Genomic DNA, 16,780 nt, shown 5'->3' on the forward strand with positions numbered 1-16,780 from the left:
GGCATGATGTAACCATCCCTCCTCTCCACCTCATCCAGTCAGAAAAACCCTTGTATGCATTGCAATAATATATAAGGCGTTCTAAGGGTAAAGATCAGCAATTGCTGCATACTTTGTGAGCCCAAGATTTTCTATGAAGAGTGGGGACTATGATAATAACAATGAGGATTGCGGCTCACCTGTATGGTGGGATCCTTCTGCTGGAGTATTGGACTCCCCTGGAACCTCAGTCCCATCCCTCCCTCCAACTCCCCCTCCACCCTTCATCTTCTGGGACATTGCCGTCAGCTTTTCCAGATCCTAGAGAAGAAGAGAAGAGAGGACAGGTAAGAGGTGGCTTTGCTCAGCAGGGATGGAGTGAAAGTGATCTCTGACGAAGAGCCAACACACAGAGAGGGATCAGGTGACCGTGACCCAAAAGTGGCAACAGCAGTCTTTCAGCGCAACATATGGCCTATGCAGTTGATAACTAATAAAAACCAATTTCCCTTGGGATTAAAAGGTAAAGTATTCTTAAAAATAAATAAAAGATCCCTCACCTTCACAGATGCTGAGATCTCTGTAGTTATGTAAAGTTCTATGCAGCCTATTACTTTTCTGGTATAATAATTTTTATTGAGTAAAACAATATCAAGATACAGGCTTGAGCAAAAAAAAGGAAGAAGCGCGCAGGGGAGCAAAACAGTAAATCGCATTTTTGAAGGTTTCAAGGCAAAAAGTGAAAGCAATTGGCGCAGCCTATTACTTTATGCCAGCCTTTGGCAATGTATTTACCCCGAAAAACAATGCTGAAATCATATTTTGGCCCCTTTATAAAAAACCCAGGGTACATTAGCAAGATCAGTAAATTGCAGATAATAAAACGATAATTATTATAATGATTTTCTATGGGTCCGTTTCATTTAGCCAGCTTTTTGTTTAGTTTTCCCCTTCACAATGTAAAGGAACCTTCAAAGTTATCTATTGAAATTTTTTTTTTTTTGTTTTTTTTAGTTTTGGATAAAAAAAATTGTAAACATTTTTTTTTATTGCTGTCTGTGTCCCTGCCTGGTAGATTTATGTTTTTTGTCCTGGCGACCATTGTCACCAAGGCAGAACATGATGACAAATCCAAAACTTTACAGTTGTCACTAAAACTTTAAAAAAAAAGGAAATCTTTCAATGGGTATACCTGTTCTAGTGAGGTGACAACTGTCTAAATACACTCACTTCCTATAATGTCTGTGGGACAGGAAGTGCAGGAGAATATCCTCAGTTGGACACAAGCAGCAGGAAAAAAAACAAAAATGCAAAGGGCCAAAGTATATTAAGGGATTGCCATGCACCACAACTGGCCACATTATTACAAAATGATTACAAGATTTATTAGACATATTTAAAATTTGCACAACAAAAAACTTGAACTTTCCCAGAGAATGAAAGATTTTTATAGTATAAATTTGAAATATAGCTAAAAAAAACTAAAATTTTATATAAACAAACCTGTATATTTCTCTAGTTGTGGTGCCTGAAAAATCCTTTACTATACTTTGGTCCTTTTGCAATTGAAATTGGTATGTGGCACCTGCGTGTCACCTATGAGATCTTTATATGAGTGGCAAAAACTGTCAGGAATTTAAACATTTCTTAAAGAGGAAGTAAACCCTGATGGGTTTACTTCCTCTTTTTTTCCCTGCAAAGGTAAAGCATAATGGACTACTATGCATCGCATAGTAGCTCATTATGTGTCACTTACCTGACACAGGAGCCAGCGAAGTCGCCGCTGATCCCTGTAGTCCGCCGCATCCATGTTGCTGGTGGCGTCTCGCAGCTCCGACGAATCACAGCGGCGAAGCCGCGATGACGTCACTCCCGCGCATGCGCACGGGAGTCGCGTCTCGCAGCTCCGCCGCTGCCACTCGGCGAAGCCGCGATGACGTCACTCCCGCGCATGCGCACGGGAGTCGACAAATTTGGCAAATCCATTCATGGATTTGCCGCATTTAGTGCGCCTGCGCGCCGCTGTCTACGGCGCATGCGCCGTAGACAGCGGTGCCCATTTTCGGGCAAATATCTCCTAAACCATATAGGTTTAGGAGATATTGCTTGGACCTACAGGTAAGCCTTAATCTAGGCTTACCTGTAGGTCCAAGTTGTTTGGAAGGGTTTACTTCCTCTTTAAGCCTCGTACACACAATCATATTGTTGGCCAACAAAACCGTGGAATTTTGTCCGATGGGCATTGGTGCAAACTTGTCTTGCATACACACGGCCATACAATTGGTGGCCAACAATTACGAATGTAGTGACATACTTTTTCAGCTCTTTAGCACCACCCTTTGGGCTCCTTATGCTAATTTCGTGTTAGTAGAAGTTTGGTGAGTGTTGATTCGCATTTTTCTTTTTTCGTTTTTCAGTTGGCGCTTTTCATTTCGCGCTTTTCAGTTCATTTCTGAATGGCCGTTCGTCAACCAGACATGTTGCGGAATCGGAGGAGATAACGTGTTATTTATTATTGGCCTTGGAGTTATTGCTTTGACATCATTTTTTTGGTTGAATAAGGATTTTATTTGGGATATTTTCTATAGTTTTGGATGCATAGAATGCACTTTTTGTGTATAGCGAAGTTGGTGGTATCTGGATATTGCTGTGAAGTATGAGTGTCAGTGTGTGTAACAGGATACTGCGACTCCTCCGTGCGGTGAACCGTCAAAGTGACTGGCACACAGGGGAGAAGTCAGATCCAGTGTCTGGTGGATTAAATATGACTTGTATCCACCAGAGCAGCATTTGCTTTTTTTTTTTAAAGGAAAAACAACAAACTTTGTGTTTTCAATCCTCTTTGTCAAATGTTACCGTTTCCTAAAGCTTCCATGCTCCCATGGTGACCCACCAACAGGGTCTTGCAGGCAACCTCATGACCAGACACAGTAGTCTGTGTCTCAGTTCGACTACCTTTTTTAAATATCAACAAAGGAAGATCAGATGCTAGGACCCAAGGAGAGACAGGTTTGCGAAAAAGCCAGTCAGTCTAAGCTGATGATCAAGCTGGTCTCATACCTTATTATCTCCTTTTGTATTCAGTGCTGTTCAACCTAGATCTAGTATAACTTTTGTATTTACTTTGTTTACTTTAACATAGATCAAAAGGTCAGTACACCCAAAACTGATTAATTTTCTGCTTTGGCCCCAATGCTATGGGGTTTTATTTCTCCAGCACCATTCTCCATCATCATCCATCATAAGTGAAGAGATATAAGTTCAAAGTGGACACTAGTTTGAGGTTACACAGGGCCGAGGGTTATCTTCCTGCTCCCGTGACAGTAGCTGGTGCTTCGGTGTGCACAGCCTATTGTATAGGGCATGTTGGCGAATCTTGGCACCCCAGATTGTTTTGGAACTACATTTACCATGATGCTCAACTACACTGCAGAGTGCATGAGCATCATGGGAAATGTAGTTCCAAAACATCTGGGGTGCCAAGAGTCGCCATCACTGGTATAGGGTGTGCACCCCAAAGCTCAAACACAGATGCGTGTGTGTATATGTATGTGCGTGACAGTAGAGCAGAGATTGGTGTCAGCAGGACAGTGGATGGTGTCAGTGAGTAGAGCAGTGGACTTTGTCAGTAGGGCAGAGGACAGTGTCAGAAGAGCAGTGGACGGTGTTGGTAGGTGTTAGTAGTGAAGGGATTGGTGTCAGTCGTTTTTTATCTTTATTATTGTATTTTTTTCATTATTGTTTACAATTTTTTATTATTTCTTACCTTTTTTTAGGAGCCCTGTTGGGAGGCTTTGGTGAAATATCAGGGGTCTAAATATAAAGGAATTTTGGACAGAGATTTCCCAGTCTCTTTCTCTGCTGCCTCAGCTGCACTGGAGAGTGAATGAAAGGCAAGTGCTCTGTGCTGAGCAACTTCCTGTACATTCACCCCTCCTCCCGGGCAACAGGGGGAATCTGTGACACACTGGTTTATTAGGGTGTGCTAAGGCACACCTGGCACACCCCGTGTGCTCGCCTATGTCCTGGTGCATGAACAACCAATCACAAATCAGCTGAGCTGTCATGTGCATATTAAAGACAGACCAAATGAGGGACCACTGGGAGGCACAATTGGCGCCCATTAACCCTGAAGTGCCGTCACATCCGAGAATCATCTATTTAAATAGACCAAAATAAGATATTTGAACCGCAGTTCATGGACTTTATGGGCACAACTACAACAGGTAAAATAAAATACAAGCTTTATTGATACATAATAAAAAATATATCATTAAAAATCATGTAAATTTTAAAAGATAGCAGCATGCTAATTTACCTTGTATGTGTGAAAGCTTTATTTGAAAATGCATCCGGGTGCATTCTTTGCTATATCTGATATTTGATGTAGCTGGCACATTTGGAATATTGTTTCTGACCGATCTGTTCTGTAGCAATTCTATGTTAGCACCCTTTGCTCCTGAGGAAGCAGCATACGGGAAGAAGGTGCTGTGGTCAGATGAGGGCTGAAGTTTGCAAAACGCTATGTGTGGGGGAAAACTAACACTGCACATCACGCTTAACACACCATCCCCACTGTGAAACATAGTGATAGCAGCATCATGTTGTGGGGATGCTTTTCTTTAGCAGGGACGGGGAAGCTAGTCATAGATGATGTGAAGATGGATGGAGCCAAATACAGGGCAATCTTAGAAGAAGAGTCTGCAAAAGACTTGAAACTGGGACAGAGGTTCACCTTCCAGCAGGACAATGACCCTAAACACACAGCCAGAGCTACAATGAAATGTTTTTTATCAAAGCATACTCATATGTTAGAATGACCCAGTCAAAGCCCAGACCTAAATCCAATTGAGAATCTGTGGCAAGACTTGAAAATTGCTGTTCACAGACGCTTTCCATTTAATATGACAGAGCTTGAGCTATTTTGCAAAGAAGAATGTGCAAAAATGTCACTCTCTAGATGTGCAAAGCTGGTAAAGACATCCCCAAAAAGACTTGCAGCTGCAATTGCAGCGGAAGTATTGACTCAGAGGGACTGAATACAAATGCACGCCACACTTTTCACATATATATTTGTAAAAAAAATGTTGAAAACCATTTATCATTTTCCTTCGACTTCACAATTATATGCCATTTTGTGTTGGTCTATCACATAAGATCGCAATAAAATACATAATACGTTTTTGGTTGTAACATGACAAAATGTGGAAAATTTCAAGGGGTGTGAATACTTTTTCAAGGCACTGTACATTTATCTTATGAACTGGAAAAGGATTAGGTAGGGGTCCACTCGTATCAAAGTCAGTCAGGCATAATGTGTATTAACCAAAGGTATGTTCTGAGAAGGTGGGAAAGAAAGAAAGAAGGAGGAGGTTGAGGATAGATCGCGTCCATGTTTTACCAATGTAGATAAAGAACAATTTTCTTACCCCATTCCCATAAGACAGAACAGGGTCAAACAGACTGTCCAAATAATGGTCCATGCCTTTCTGTGATGGAGGTTCACTGAGTGTGTCTGAATCTGTGGGAAGAAAGCAAAATGGCTCATCACCCAGCCCAGTTTACTTCAGGCCACGTGTTGACTGGCTTTTCTTTCTGCTGCTTCTTTCCCCATAAAAGTTTGGGTTCCTCATCACATTCTGTTCTGGCATCAATGGTCAACAGGACAAAGAGAGTGGGTGAATTTCCAGACAGCAATAAAATGCTGACATAGGTTTTAAAACTTCTCTACTCTTTCTGGAGATAAAAGAAAACGTTTTGGCTTTAGATATACTTTAAGCACCACCAGCCTGAGGCTCGGTTCACACAGGACGCGGCACGACTTGCAGCGCCGCGACCTGCCGCGACCTGCCGCGACCTCAGCGGCGACTTGCAAAATGACTTCTGTATAGAAGTCAATGCAAGTCGCCCGAGGTCGCCGCAAAAGTAGTACAGGAACCTTTTTTCTAAGTCGGAGCGACTGGAGTCGCTCCTACTAGAACGGTTCCGTAGTACAGAACGGGGGCGACTTGTCAGGTCGCGGCGCGGCAAGTCGTGCCGCGTCTGGTGTGAACCGAGCATGAGTCATAAGGCTGGCTAAGAGAGGGGTGAGAACCAAAGCAAAAGTGTGTTATATGCAATGGCCTTTTTAGACAGCTTGTGAAATACAACTTATTGGGAGCAGAGAACAGGAGCTAATGAGAAGAGTAATTAAACCTCCTGCAGCTCAGACATGACATTTGTAGGACTCAACCCAGTGTTATATTACTATATAACCTCAAAAACCCTCATAAACGGCCTACCCGGCCCCCCCTCCAAACCTCGTCCCTCTTAACAAATGACTGGACAGATTTGGAGTAAAGGGCCATCAGGCCTAAACTTTATTAACAAAAATATAATCTTTAATAAATACCAACATTTAAATATGGTAAAACTTTCCCAGCCTTTCCAAGGGGTCATGGGTACGTAGCATCACAACATAAATGGTCACTGCAATCAACTTCAACTGTAACCTCTTGACCTCCAGACGGCAACCCCTGTCTCGGAGGCTATAACCAACTGTAGCAGTGACCTACCCGTTTTAAACCCTTCCAGGTTAAACCCTCGTAACCTAGAAGTACATAAAACCACCCCCATCCCATGGATGAGTATGAGTAACAGGCCTTTTACCTGTACCTCACTTCCTCATCTAAAGCCCCCAGAACCGCCAAACGAAACACACTGTCACCCGAGACCAAACCCCCGTACTAAAACCAGGGAGGGTGGGTGGGGATTCCTTCCTCCTCCGCTCTCCAACTGCTAGCATTGCCCCTGCTAGCACGTACTAGACACTGTGGCTCCGCCTACCCTAACCCTTAAAGCGGCCATACTCCCTTAAAACGGCGACTGTGCAGTCCAGCACATGTCATGCCATCCCTATGCCTACCTCCCCCTTGTGGATGCTAGCTGCGGGAATCACTATAAGCAGAAGCTTTTTTTTTTCTCTTCAAATTCCTTGGAGCTCTTATTTTTAATTATACACTATGCTACTTCTAAAAAAGGGCATTCTGACTTTTGGTTTTCACCACAAGATTACATGGGACAGTTCTATTCGTATATGTACAGGGCATCACAGTTGCTAAATAATGGTGTAAAAATGTGTTGTGAAGCATTGTTTCAATGACTGTTGAAGGAATACCACGCACCAGCTTCATGGGAATTTACTTACCGTGGCTGTAATACCCCTCAGAATCAGGAACCCCCTGAGGTGGTAAGGAAGGGGCTTTCATCATTGGAGGAGGTGGCACCTCTTCATCCACATTGGGGTCGTTCCCAAATACTCTGCATGTAACAGGAGAAGAATTAATCTGAAAACTATATAAAATAAATGAATAAATACATTTAATTGCCTTCATTTTGTTCCACACATTGAGGCCTGTTAGGTAGCATGACTGCAATTAAGATACCTACACACTCCGCTGCTCGGTACTCTCACGAACCCCTTCAGAGGTGATGAAGTAAGACTTCTGCTTGGGGAATTCTCTGGGAAGCTCCACATTTGAAATCAAATCTAGGACATAGTCATGACCAGCCAGCTCTGACCACTGACCGCCATCTTTAATAGATACCGACCAGCCTCTCCATCCCTCCATCACCCCTCTGTGGATCCAAGGCAGAAACATTTTAGTCATACATCAGGAAGACATGTCTGTTAATGAAAGCCATTTTAGGCTACCAAGGACCTACACAATGAATTGGCAGCCAATTTGTGGACAATAATCAGTCATTACTTCTCAAGGACTTAAAACCTCTCAAGGGGCAAAAGTGCTATCCGCAGTATCCAATGGGTGGTGAGATTTCAGCGGGGAAGGAAGCTAAATTTGCCTCAGGGCCTATTCCCAGCTTGATACACCTGCTATATCTCACAAAGAAGCCTTCATAAGAATAGGATATTAAAACCACACAAACTGGCACCTCTCGATCTGAAAGAGCTATCGCTCTACTCCATGACACCACATTCCTTATTCTGTTGCAGGGACTAACCCCAGCAACACTCATATCAACAAAAACATTTTTTTAGCACTTTAAATCTCTTTCTTGGAGTCCATTATAAGACAAAATGAAGTCATATAACATCAGGTTAAACAGTCACCTATTGGAGGGTTGGACACTGGCAAACAAAAAAAATGTAGGACAGCCAAGGACAACCTTTACCCAACACACCTCAGTTATTTGCTAGTGTTTTAGGAAGCTAGATGTATTTTCTTCAGCTCTGCTGGGAAAAGTCTAATGCGCATGTTCGAACACATCTGGATTTAGCCAAACATCCTGGTCTTCGCCCAGGAAAGCTGATAAAAATACATCCCCTTGGATGCTAGCAAATGACTCAAGAATGCTGGGAGTAGGAAGGGTTATTGTCACAAGAAGTACTTACCAAGGCCGAGATGCCAAAAGCGGTTCGCCCTTGCGACTCCGTTCCCCGGAGGTGGTACAGGGAGTGAGTGGTACGCAGAGGCATGGGCCACCAGCAGGTGCAAAGTTCATGAAGAAGGCTGTAGAGTAGTGCGGAGGGTTAGCCGAGGTTCAGGAACTGGCTGAGGGTCCGGTGTAGAGTTTACCGGACAATCCAGAACACAGCAAGGGATCAGGCACAAGAGGAAGTAAACAAGTCCATAAGGCAGGCCAGGGGTCAAATCTGTGTAAGCAAGTAAGCAAGTCCGTTGGGCAGGCCGAAGGTCAAACACTTGTAAGCAGGTTGAGCAGAGTCCATAAAGCAGGCCGAGGGTCAAACACGTGTAGGCAGATCAGGCAAAGTCTGTTAAGCAAGCTAAAGGTCAGAACGAGGAGAACAGCATCGTAGTCAGGAACAATCCGGGTCACAGCAGGTAGTCAGATATGGCAAAACTGGAAACAGATACAAATGGGAAGCTGACAATAAATCAGCAACCTGTTTGGACGTCAGAGACGTTTGAAATAGCCCCGCCATAGCGTGCGCCGTCACGCACACTCGCGAGTCACTGCTGCACACGTGTGCTATTGTGCACACGCGTGCTCCGCACCATTGGGTCGCGCACGTGTGTGCGTCGGAGTGCCAATCTGCTGCGCAAGCTCGCAGTAGCATGGCGAGCATCGGTGGAAAAAGTCCTTCTCTGACAGTTATTCTGGGTTGAGCTACATATTTTTGCTGCCAATGTTCAAATCCTCCTGCAATATAGCCATATGGTATATGACTTATGTCCTTCCATGGACAATACAGAAGTAATGATTATTACTGAATTGTAAAAATATACCTGTGCCTGAGGACATCTCCTGCTAACTCTTCTCCATCAGTCCATGAATGGATAGGGCACAGAATATTTGTACCTAGACAGAAAAGAGACAAAGTGTTGTGTAAATTAATGGTCAATGGTTAAAACAATGAACAAATGTTCTGGATTATACATGATTCCTCCATCATCTGTGCCTGTTTTCTGTTGTAATTTAGGAAAAGATGTAAAAATTTTGCAATTACATCCAAACTGCATGACCCATCACATCCTGTGACCCATCCATTTCTACCAACCACTGTCAAATTTCAGCCACTATCCCCTACTTGAAGTTTAGGATATTTTGATTCCCGTATATGTGTTACTAAGATGCTGTATGTTCTTGTTGAACATTTTTTTCTGTATCTGACTCTTAGTGGTTATATGGGCCAGCTCTCCAGGCATCATATCTGAAAAACTTGAGAACCTTTTCCTTCCTTTACAAAGTAAGTCACCTGGTCAACGCTCCCCATTTGCTCCAGGTTGGGACCTGCATGCAGAATGTGATAACGCTTGTGCATAACCAATTTGTACACACAAACTAGGGCCAGCTTAGACAGTAGCCAAATATCCCACCAGCATGTCTTTTGAGTACCCAGAGGAAATCCTCAGATGAGCATGCAAACTCCATGAATATAGTGTTCTGGCTGAGATTTGAACCATGGACCCCATTGCTGCAAGGCACAAGTGCTAACTACAAAGCCACTGTGCTATACTGGATCCTGTATAAAAAAAGTTTTATTATTCAAATGTACTTAGAGCAGCATAATATTTATGTATGGCCCCACTACCTGAGGCTTATGTCCCGTACACACGAGCGGAAATTCTGCCAGCAAAAGTCAGATGAGAGCTTTTGGTCCGAAAATGCGACCGTGTGTATGGTCCATCAGACTTTTGTTGGTGGAATTCCAGCCAGCAAAAGATTGAGAGCATGTTCTCAATTTTTCGGTTGGAAAAAGTTTTGATTGGAAATTCTGACCGTCTGTACCAATTCCGATGCCCAAAATTCCTACGCATGCTCGGAAACAATTCGACGCATGCTCGGAAGCATTGAACTTAATTTTTTTGGCTCGTCGTAGTGTTGTACGTCACCTCGTTCTTGACGGTCGAAAGTTCAGCGAACTTTTGTGTGACCGTGTGTATGCAAGCCAAGCTTGAGCGGAATTCAGTCGGAAAAACCATCCAAGATTTTTCCGACGGAAATTCCGCTTGTGTGTACCGCAGCATTAGATGTTTTCTTAGAAGATGAGATCTTTGGTATAGAGAAGAAATATAGATAATCTTATAGCACTTTTTCAGTATTACATATTTACAATTGTTATTAAAGTGCATTATAATTTTATATATTCTCTCCCTCTTCATACCATCAAAGCAGTAGATAGCCAGAGCCATGTTGGCTCTCTCTCGGCTGGCAGTCCATTCTAGTAAGCATGGAGGGAAGGTCCTTGCTGTCTCCGAACCCTGCTGGGACTTTTGGATTGCAAGGATGAGTTTATGTTGACATACAGGCTTATATCCATTGTAAGCAAAATCTGATACATATCTGCAAAGTAAAATTAATGTATAGAGACATGTCATTGCACCTTCATTTTACTTTAACAAAATTATGCAAAGAACAGTCATGAGCAGAACCTTTTAACCAATGGCATTTTACCTTTGATTCACGTTTTAATCTGTCTGGAACAATGAACAGTAGAGACTGAGAGTTTTAATTTTCCCCAAATTTCTGTGAAAATCTGTCATTTTGGCCAAATACATTGGAGTCAATAGGGAAGGTGAAATGAAGGTAATTTCTGGCATATTTTTAGGGGGCGGTGAGCTTTAAATGTCTTCTGGGGGTTACAGTAGCCTAATTCCACTATCCTGGACCTGTTTTTGTGCCAAGGGAGGTCCTTCATTAGCCTCATTACTTAAAGTGGTTGTAAACCCTTACAAATCACTATGACCTACAGGTAAGCCTAGATTAAGGCTTACCTGTAGGTCCAAGAAATATCTCCTAAACCGTGTAGGCAGGCACTGCATGTGCCATAGACAGCAGCGCGCAGGCGCACTGAGCGCGCCGCTGTTAACGGCGATATGCCGCAAGTGGCGGCTCCTGTGCGCGGGAGTGATGTCACCGCGGCTCAGTCGAATGACATCGCCGGAGCAGCAAGACCCACCAAGAAAATGGACGCTCCGTACACAAGGGGACAGCGGTGACTTCGCTGGCTCCTGTGTCAGGTAAGTGACACATAATGGACTACTATGCGATGCATAGTAGTCCATTATGCTTTACCTTTGCAGGGAATCAAAGAGGAAGTAAACCCATCAGGGTTTACTTCCTCTTTAAAGTGGTTGTAAACCTCAGACGTGAAATATGAACAAAGCATATCTTTCTATAGTGTGTTCCTGTTGAAATACAGGGCACTAAGTGTAATTTATCTCTGCTGATTTGTTTCTGTGCTATCAGCATGAATTACTTCTGATGAGATTTCCTGACACCAAGAGAAAAATGGTGATGGGGATGCCACAGTCTGTGATTGACAGCCTCAGCTCTTTTCCTGTTTGCTGCATGGAGGGGAGTGTGTCCCCTCCCTTCAATCAGCTCTCAGAGCTCTTCTTGCCGATGTAACTTTAGCGCTCCACCCCCTGCTTTTCAGAGCTGAGAGATTGTGTGTAAATTCTACACTTTAAATAGATGTAAGGGAAAGACACTGTAGATAGACATGTACAACTTATGTAGGATGATTTGTTTCATCTCTGTGTATCAAATAAAGTCAGTCACCTCACTGGGTATATGTAAGGGTAAGGGGATTTAAAAAAAAGTAAAATAGCAAATCTAAAGTGAAGGTATACAAACAAAAAATAAATACAAAAAAGGAAAAAATGAAATAAACTAAACTACTCTAAAGGATGTGAAATCAGACATGGAAAAAAAATAGAAAATCAATATTAAAAAAAATACAGACTCAGGAAAAATACACTAGATGATAGTTTACATTACAACAAATGATATTCAATATATCGCCAATATATTATTCAGCCCTGAATAGGAATAAAAAATAAATAAATAGGGTGGTATAAATATTGCCCTCTTAAATGTACTATATTTTCTTTTCCAATATTTGTATTAAAGTTTTGCAAAATACAATTGCAAAGGTATTTTAACACACAATGTACAAAAGTGTTGTCAACAGTGAATGCACAAGAAAATAAAAAAAATACTATATTTTCTTGAAATAGTTCATGTTCTTGATCTTACTTGAGGAGATATTTGTCCAGATTCGGAGATGGTGCGAAGCTGCTGAGACAACAAGCCAACAGGTACCAGCCACGCTCTTCGTTGTTGGGGTTGGTGTTCCGCCACACCTGATTGGCTATTTGAGTCAATATCTCATCTCTCAGGCCCACATTAGACAAGCACTTCTGGATGACATAATTTCCAAACACAATTTCCTGGATCTCATTAAGGAACGGGTCACCCATGAACCTCAATATCTGGAGGTGGGGAAATACAATGTCATTACCACTGAATGCACAGAAATCATACATATTCTCAACCAGAGCTGGTGGCAAGGTGGAATGTACTCTAGTGTACTGTACACTAGTCATTTTGACCTTTTTCTTTTTGCTAAGGATTTACATGTAAACCCCAATACTGGATAGACTGAGTGCAGTGATCCTTACTCAGTGACTAGTTGCATACAGGCACAGTATAGAAAAAAAGGTCCGCTCACAGAATTAAGTACAGTTCTGAAGACCCCTCTAGTTAGAATACCACCCCACAGCAGAAGGTACAGTATTAAGATAGCCGTCCACTGAGGGAAGCACAATTCTGGAGACCCATCTAGTTAGAATAGCAACTCACATAAGAACGTGCAGTTTTGGAGGCCCTTTTAGGACAGCAGCCAACAGAAAAAAAGTACTTTCTAATTAGTATAGCAGACCACTGAAATAAGTACAATTCTGGGAACTCATCTATTTAGCATAGCTTCCAACAGAAGGAAGTACAGTTCTGGAGACTCCTCTAGTTAGGAACGTAGCCCACAAAATAAGTACAGGTCTGGTAACACCTCTAAGTAGTATAGCAGCCAACAAAAGGAAGTACAATTCTGGAGGATCCTTTAGTTAAGACAGAAGCCCAGAGGGATGTCACCCCATACCTACATACATGTCAAGCCACAACATTCCTGGTTAAACAAGGTTGCTCACCTGCTCAGCCATCTACTTACAAAAAGTTTTAGTGTCTAAATACAAAAAAACACTAGGCAGGGTAACTGCAGATCTCTGTACTCATGCTTGTTTATCAAAATATCCCTGCTTGAGGGCTCTGGATCAGCTTGTGACTGCATGTAGCACCATACTTCACATCTGATTGTGTATTTTGGGTAGTAAACTTTCAAATTTTACCTAGGCTTACTTTGTCCAATGCCTCTCTGCTGCTGGTCGGTTCTCTAAGGAATGCTTGAACAATTCTGCTTTTCTGACACGAGGCTACCAAATCTGCATGGGCTGAATGGTGCCTCTGTTCTACAGCTCATTTACCTTTTTAGGATGACAAATCTCACCTGTACAACAACAGGCACAGACTCTGTTTCTTCGCAAACCTACAAAGCACAACGTTAGGCTCAACAGATCAGACAACCTCCTCCGGGCCACATGTAGACCCCGGCTTGTGCACTTACCAATTTACGTGTCCATCATCCTGCAATTTTATAACCATAAGAACCTATCGAAGCAAACCTTGCTCAGACTAAATTCCAATGCACCCATGGAATTTGCCCATAATTCATTTGTCAACATATATGGCTGATAGCTATGGATGGCATAGCCACCCCTTTGACTCTGCCACTTCTTGGAACAGGGCTACTGTGCTTATTGATAAATGTGGCCATTCAATTTCATCCCTGATAAGCTTATGGTTGATAGTCCCCTTTTGGCTAGACAATTAGACTAACCAAGTACCTAGACGCCTCTATGAAAAATGTAGCCCTGACCACTGGTATAGATGTAAGTATCTAAATATAGTAAGATGTCTTGATACTTAAAAGACTGCATTTACCAGTTTGAAGGCAGTAATAGCTTGTGGTTTTAAATCATCTTCCACTGGAAGCAGAGAAGATCCAAGAGTCATCGTCAACATGCCAAACAGTGGTTCCTGCAGACAGAGATCACAACGTTACGAACACATCAAATCTGAGTGGCCTTTTAAGAAGTTACAACTTTTCACATCCAACATGTAATAGTTCAATGACATCCAAATAAAAAAAAAAGAACTGCTTAAAAAAATGCACCAGAACCCAACAGAACTTTAAATAAGAAAGAAGATTTTTTTTTGTCATGCAAAACATATTTCAAAACAGGAGTTACAGTGTTAAAAATAAAAGATAGCCCAGAACATTCTGAAGAACAGCTAAACAGCCAGTTTCCAAAAAAGGAATAAATATTGTGTACAAAGACTTCAATTGATATCCAATGCACCACTATGTACAAGAAAATCAAAACAGAAAGTCTCTAGTCCTTAAAGCGAAATTCAAAGCATTGTAAAAATACTAACTTTTTTTAGGCACATGTAACACATTTAATTGATATTGGGAGGAAGTCTGCTCTGCAAAATTCTCAGTTTTCAGTAGGTATGAATGCTGACAATGTGTGTTTGGATCCATGTCCAGACAACAAATCTGTTTGCATCTACTGCTATAGGCTGCCTGCATACAGCTCCAAGGCGGAAGCAAACACAGAAAACAGCAGTGCAGCATGCAGGCCGGTTGTTGCCACCTATCTGAATGAGCCTTAAGGCTTGCTACAGATGAAACAAAAAATTCTATTGGCTTCCACTTTAATACACAGTCTATGTTAGTGCTCCCTAAACTCTGGTCTACAGGCAGAATTTTAAGCAGAGGGCCCTGCCAGTTAGATTACAATCTTAGAGGGGGTATATGGCCCTTTACTTGCCTTGGGTCTTCAGGGCACTACTCCTCCCACTCACACCAATGATGGGGCAAATTTCTGCCACTGACACCATTATTGGTGCACTATTACTCCCTCTAGAACCAATGATGTGGCACAATTCCTTCCTCTGACAACAATGATGGGGTACTATTCCTACCACTGACACCCGTGATGCAAAACAAAACTTCCCACAGACACCAAGGATGAGACACTATTCCTCTCACTGACACCAATGATAAGGCACGATTCATCCCACTGACAGCACTGATGGGGCACTATTCCTCCCATTAATACCAACAACGGGGCACTATTCCTCCCACTGACTGAGACAATGTGGCATTATGCCCCCAATCATTGACTAGGTATTTTTGTACTCCTACTGATCATCAGGGCATTGTTAACTATCAATGATACTGTTGCTGGAACATCTTTTACTCCCACTGGCCACAGTCTGGCTACCCCTAAAATTTAAAGGACAGTGAGCTGGCCATTTGTTTACAAAGTCTGAGGACCCCCTGGTCTATGCAGTCATTATACATTCCAGCAATAATTTTAAGTGTTTTCTTCCCCTATAAAAATACACACTATGACTGTATGAACATTACACATTAGTGCCAAATGCTGATAAATTCTAGATACTTACCCTAAAGAAAACCCGCACATATTTGAACATGGGGTAGTTGTTGATGTCGAGGGGCAGATTAAGTTGAGTGCCCACCTGGACCCTGGGCTGGTGAGTAGATATAACACATTGTACCAATACGTTTATCTGAGCTGGGAAAAGAAAAAAGAAGAAAGCTTTATTACCATCTATTAAAAAAAGCATTTGGCTCACTTCCTTGCCTTTTGTGAATCCGTAAATGCTAACCTCGTTAACCATTAACCATGACATAGGCAAGCTTTCTCAAGGCCCCCTGTATAGAAGCAGCTGATCGCTGTACAATAATCGTACAAGCTGAAGTTAGAAGCTGATTGGCTACCATGTCCATCTGCACCTGATTTTGCACTCTCCAGATTTAGTAAATCAACCCCAAATATCCATCATTAACAGTGTCCCATCAATATGTGAGCTTTTTCAACTGCCAAAGAATTTATAATTCTTTGGAAGTGGTCTTTTGATTAGAGCATCCCCGCCAGACAGACCTCAACATCCCCATTGATGCAACACCTTAGCATGGTCTGGAACACACCCCCACCTGCTGATTGGACAATGAGGGGGCAACAGCGCACTGATCCTGCCTTTGCTCAGCCTGCTCTCTCCATGCATGCATGGAGTAAAATTAAATTGGCTCAAAGTACTTTCCCTCCTTCTCCTAGTCTGAGTTCAGCTCTACAGTGTTTGTACATTTAAAACATTTTTTACTTTATTTATAAAATTATATACAGAAGTCCTTTATTCTTTAATATGTGTTTGGAGGGCAGCTTTAAGCAGAACAATGAAAATGCTGCACAATTGGGCTAAAGACTGTTGGTAGAACAACAGCATGTAATGTAAAGTACTGTACTGCGAAATATATACTGTATGCATTATACTTATCTATGCAGCAGGTGGCGCTGTAGTATGATAGTGTAATAATGTGTATTCTATGATATGACAGGATGTACCA

At 42.2% G+C, this 16,780-nt stretch overlaps 1 protein-coding gene across 1 annotated transcript in view; it reads right to left on the reverse strand.

Annotated features, from left to right (window-relative positions):
- MYO15A (myosin XVA) overlaps positions 1-16,780 on the reverse strand; it is a 167,372-nt gene that overhangs the window by 85,913 nt on the left and 64,679 nt on the right. The window contains exons 24-32 of the mRNA XM_077450192.1: positions 15,817-15,947; positions 14,284-14,379; positions 12,484-12,719; positions 10,607-10,785; positions 9,228-9,300; positions 7,408-7,596; positions 7,166-7,278; positions 5,409-5,500; positions 180-300 (exon numbers count right to left, since the gene is read on the reverse strand). Of these exons, the coding sequence (XP_077306318.1) occupies positions 180-300; positions 5,409-5,500; positions 7,166-7,278; positions 7,408-7,596; positions 9,228-9,300; positions 10,607-10,785; positions 12,484-12,719; positions 14,284-14,379; positions 15,817-15,947 (1,230 nt within the window). The remainder of the gene's footprint in view (positions 1-179; positions 301-5,408; positions 5,501-7,165; positions 7,279-7,407; positions 7,597-9,227; positions 9,301-10,606; positions 10,786-12,483; positions 12,720-14,283; positions 14,380-15,816; positions 15,948-16,780) is intronic.

The sequence above is a fragment of the Lithobates pipiens genome, unplaced genomic scaffold, assembly GCF_037356315.1.
Source record: "Lithobates pipiens isolate NorthernLeopardFrog02 unplaced genomic scaffold, aLitPip1_a1.2 Scaffold_22, whole genome shotgun sequence".
NCBI classification, from domain to species: domain Eukaryota; kingdom Metazoa; phylum Chordata; class Amphibia; order Anura; family Ranidae; genus Lithobates; species Lithobates pipiens.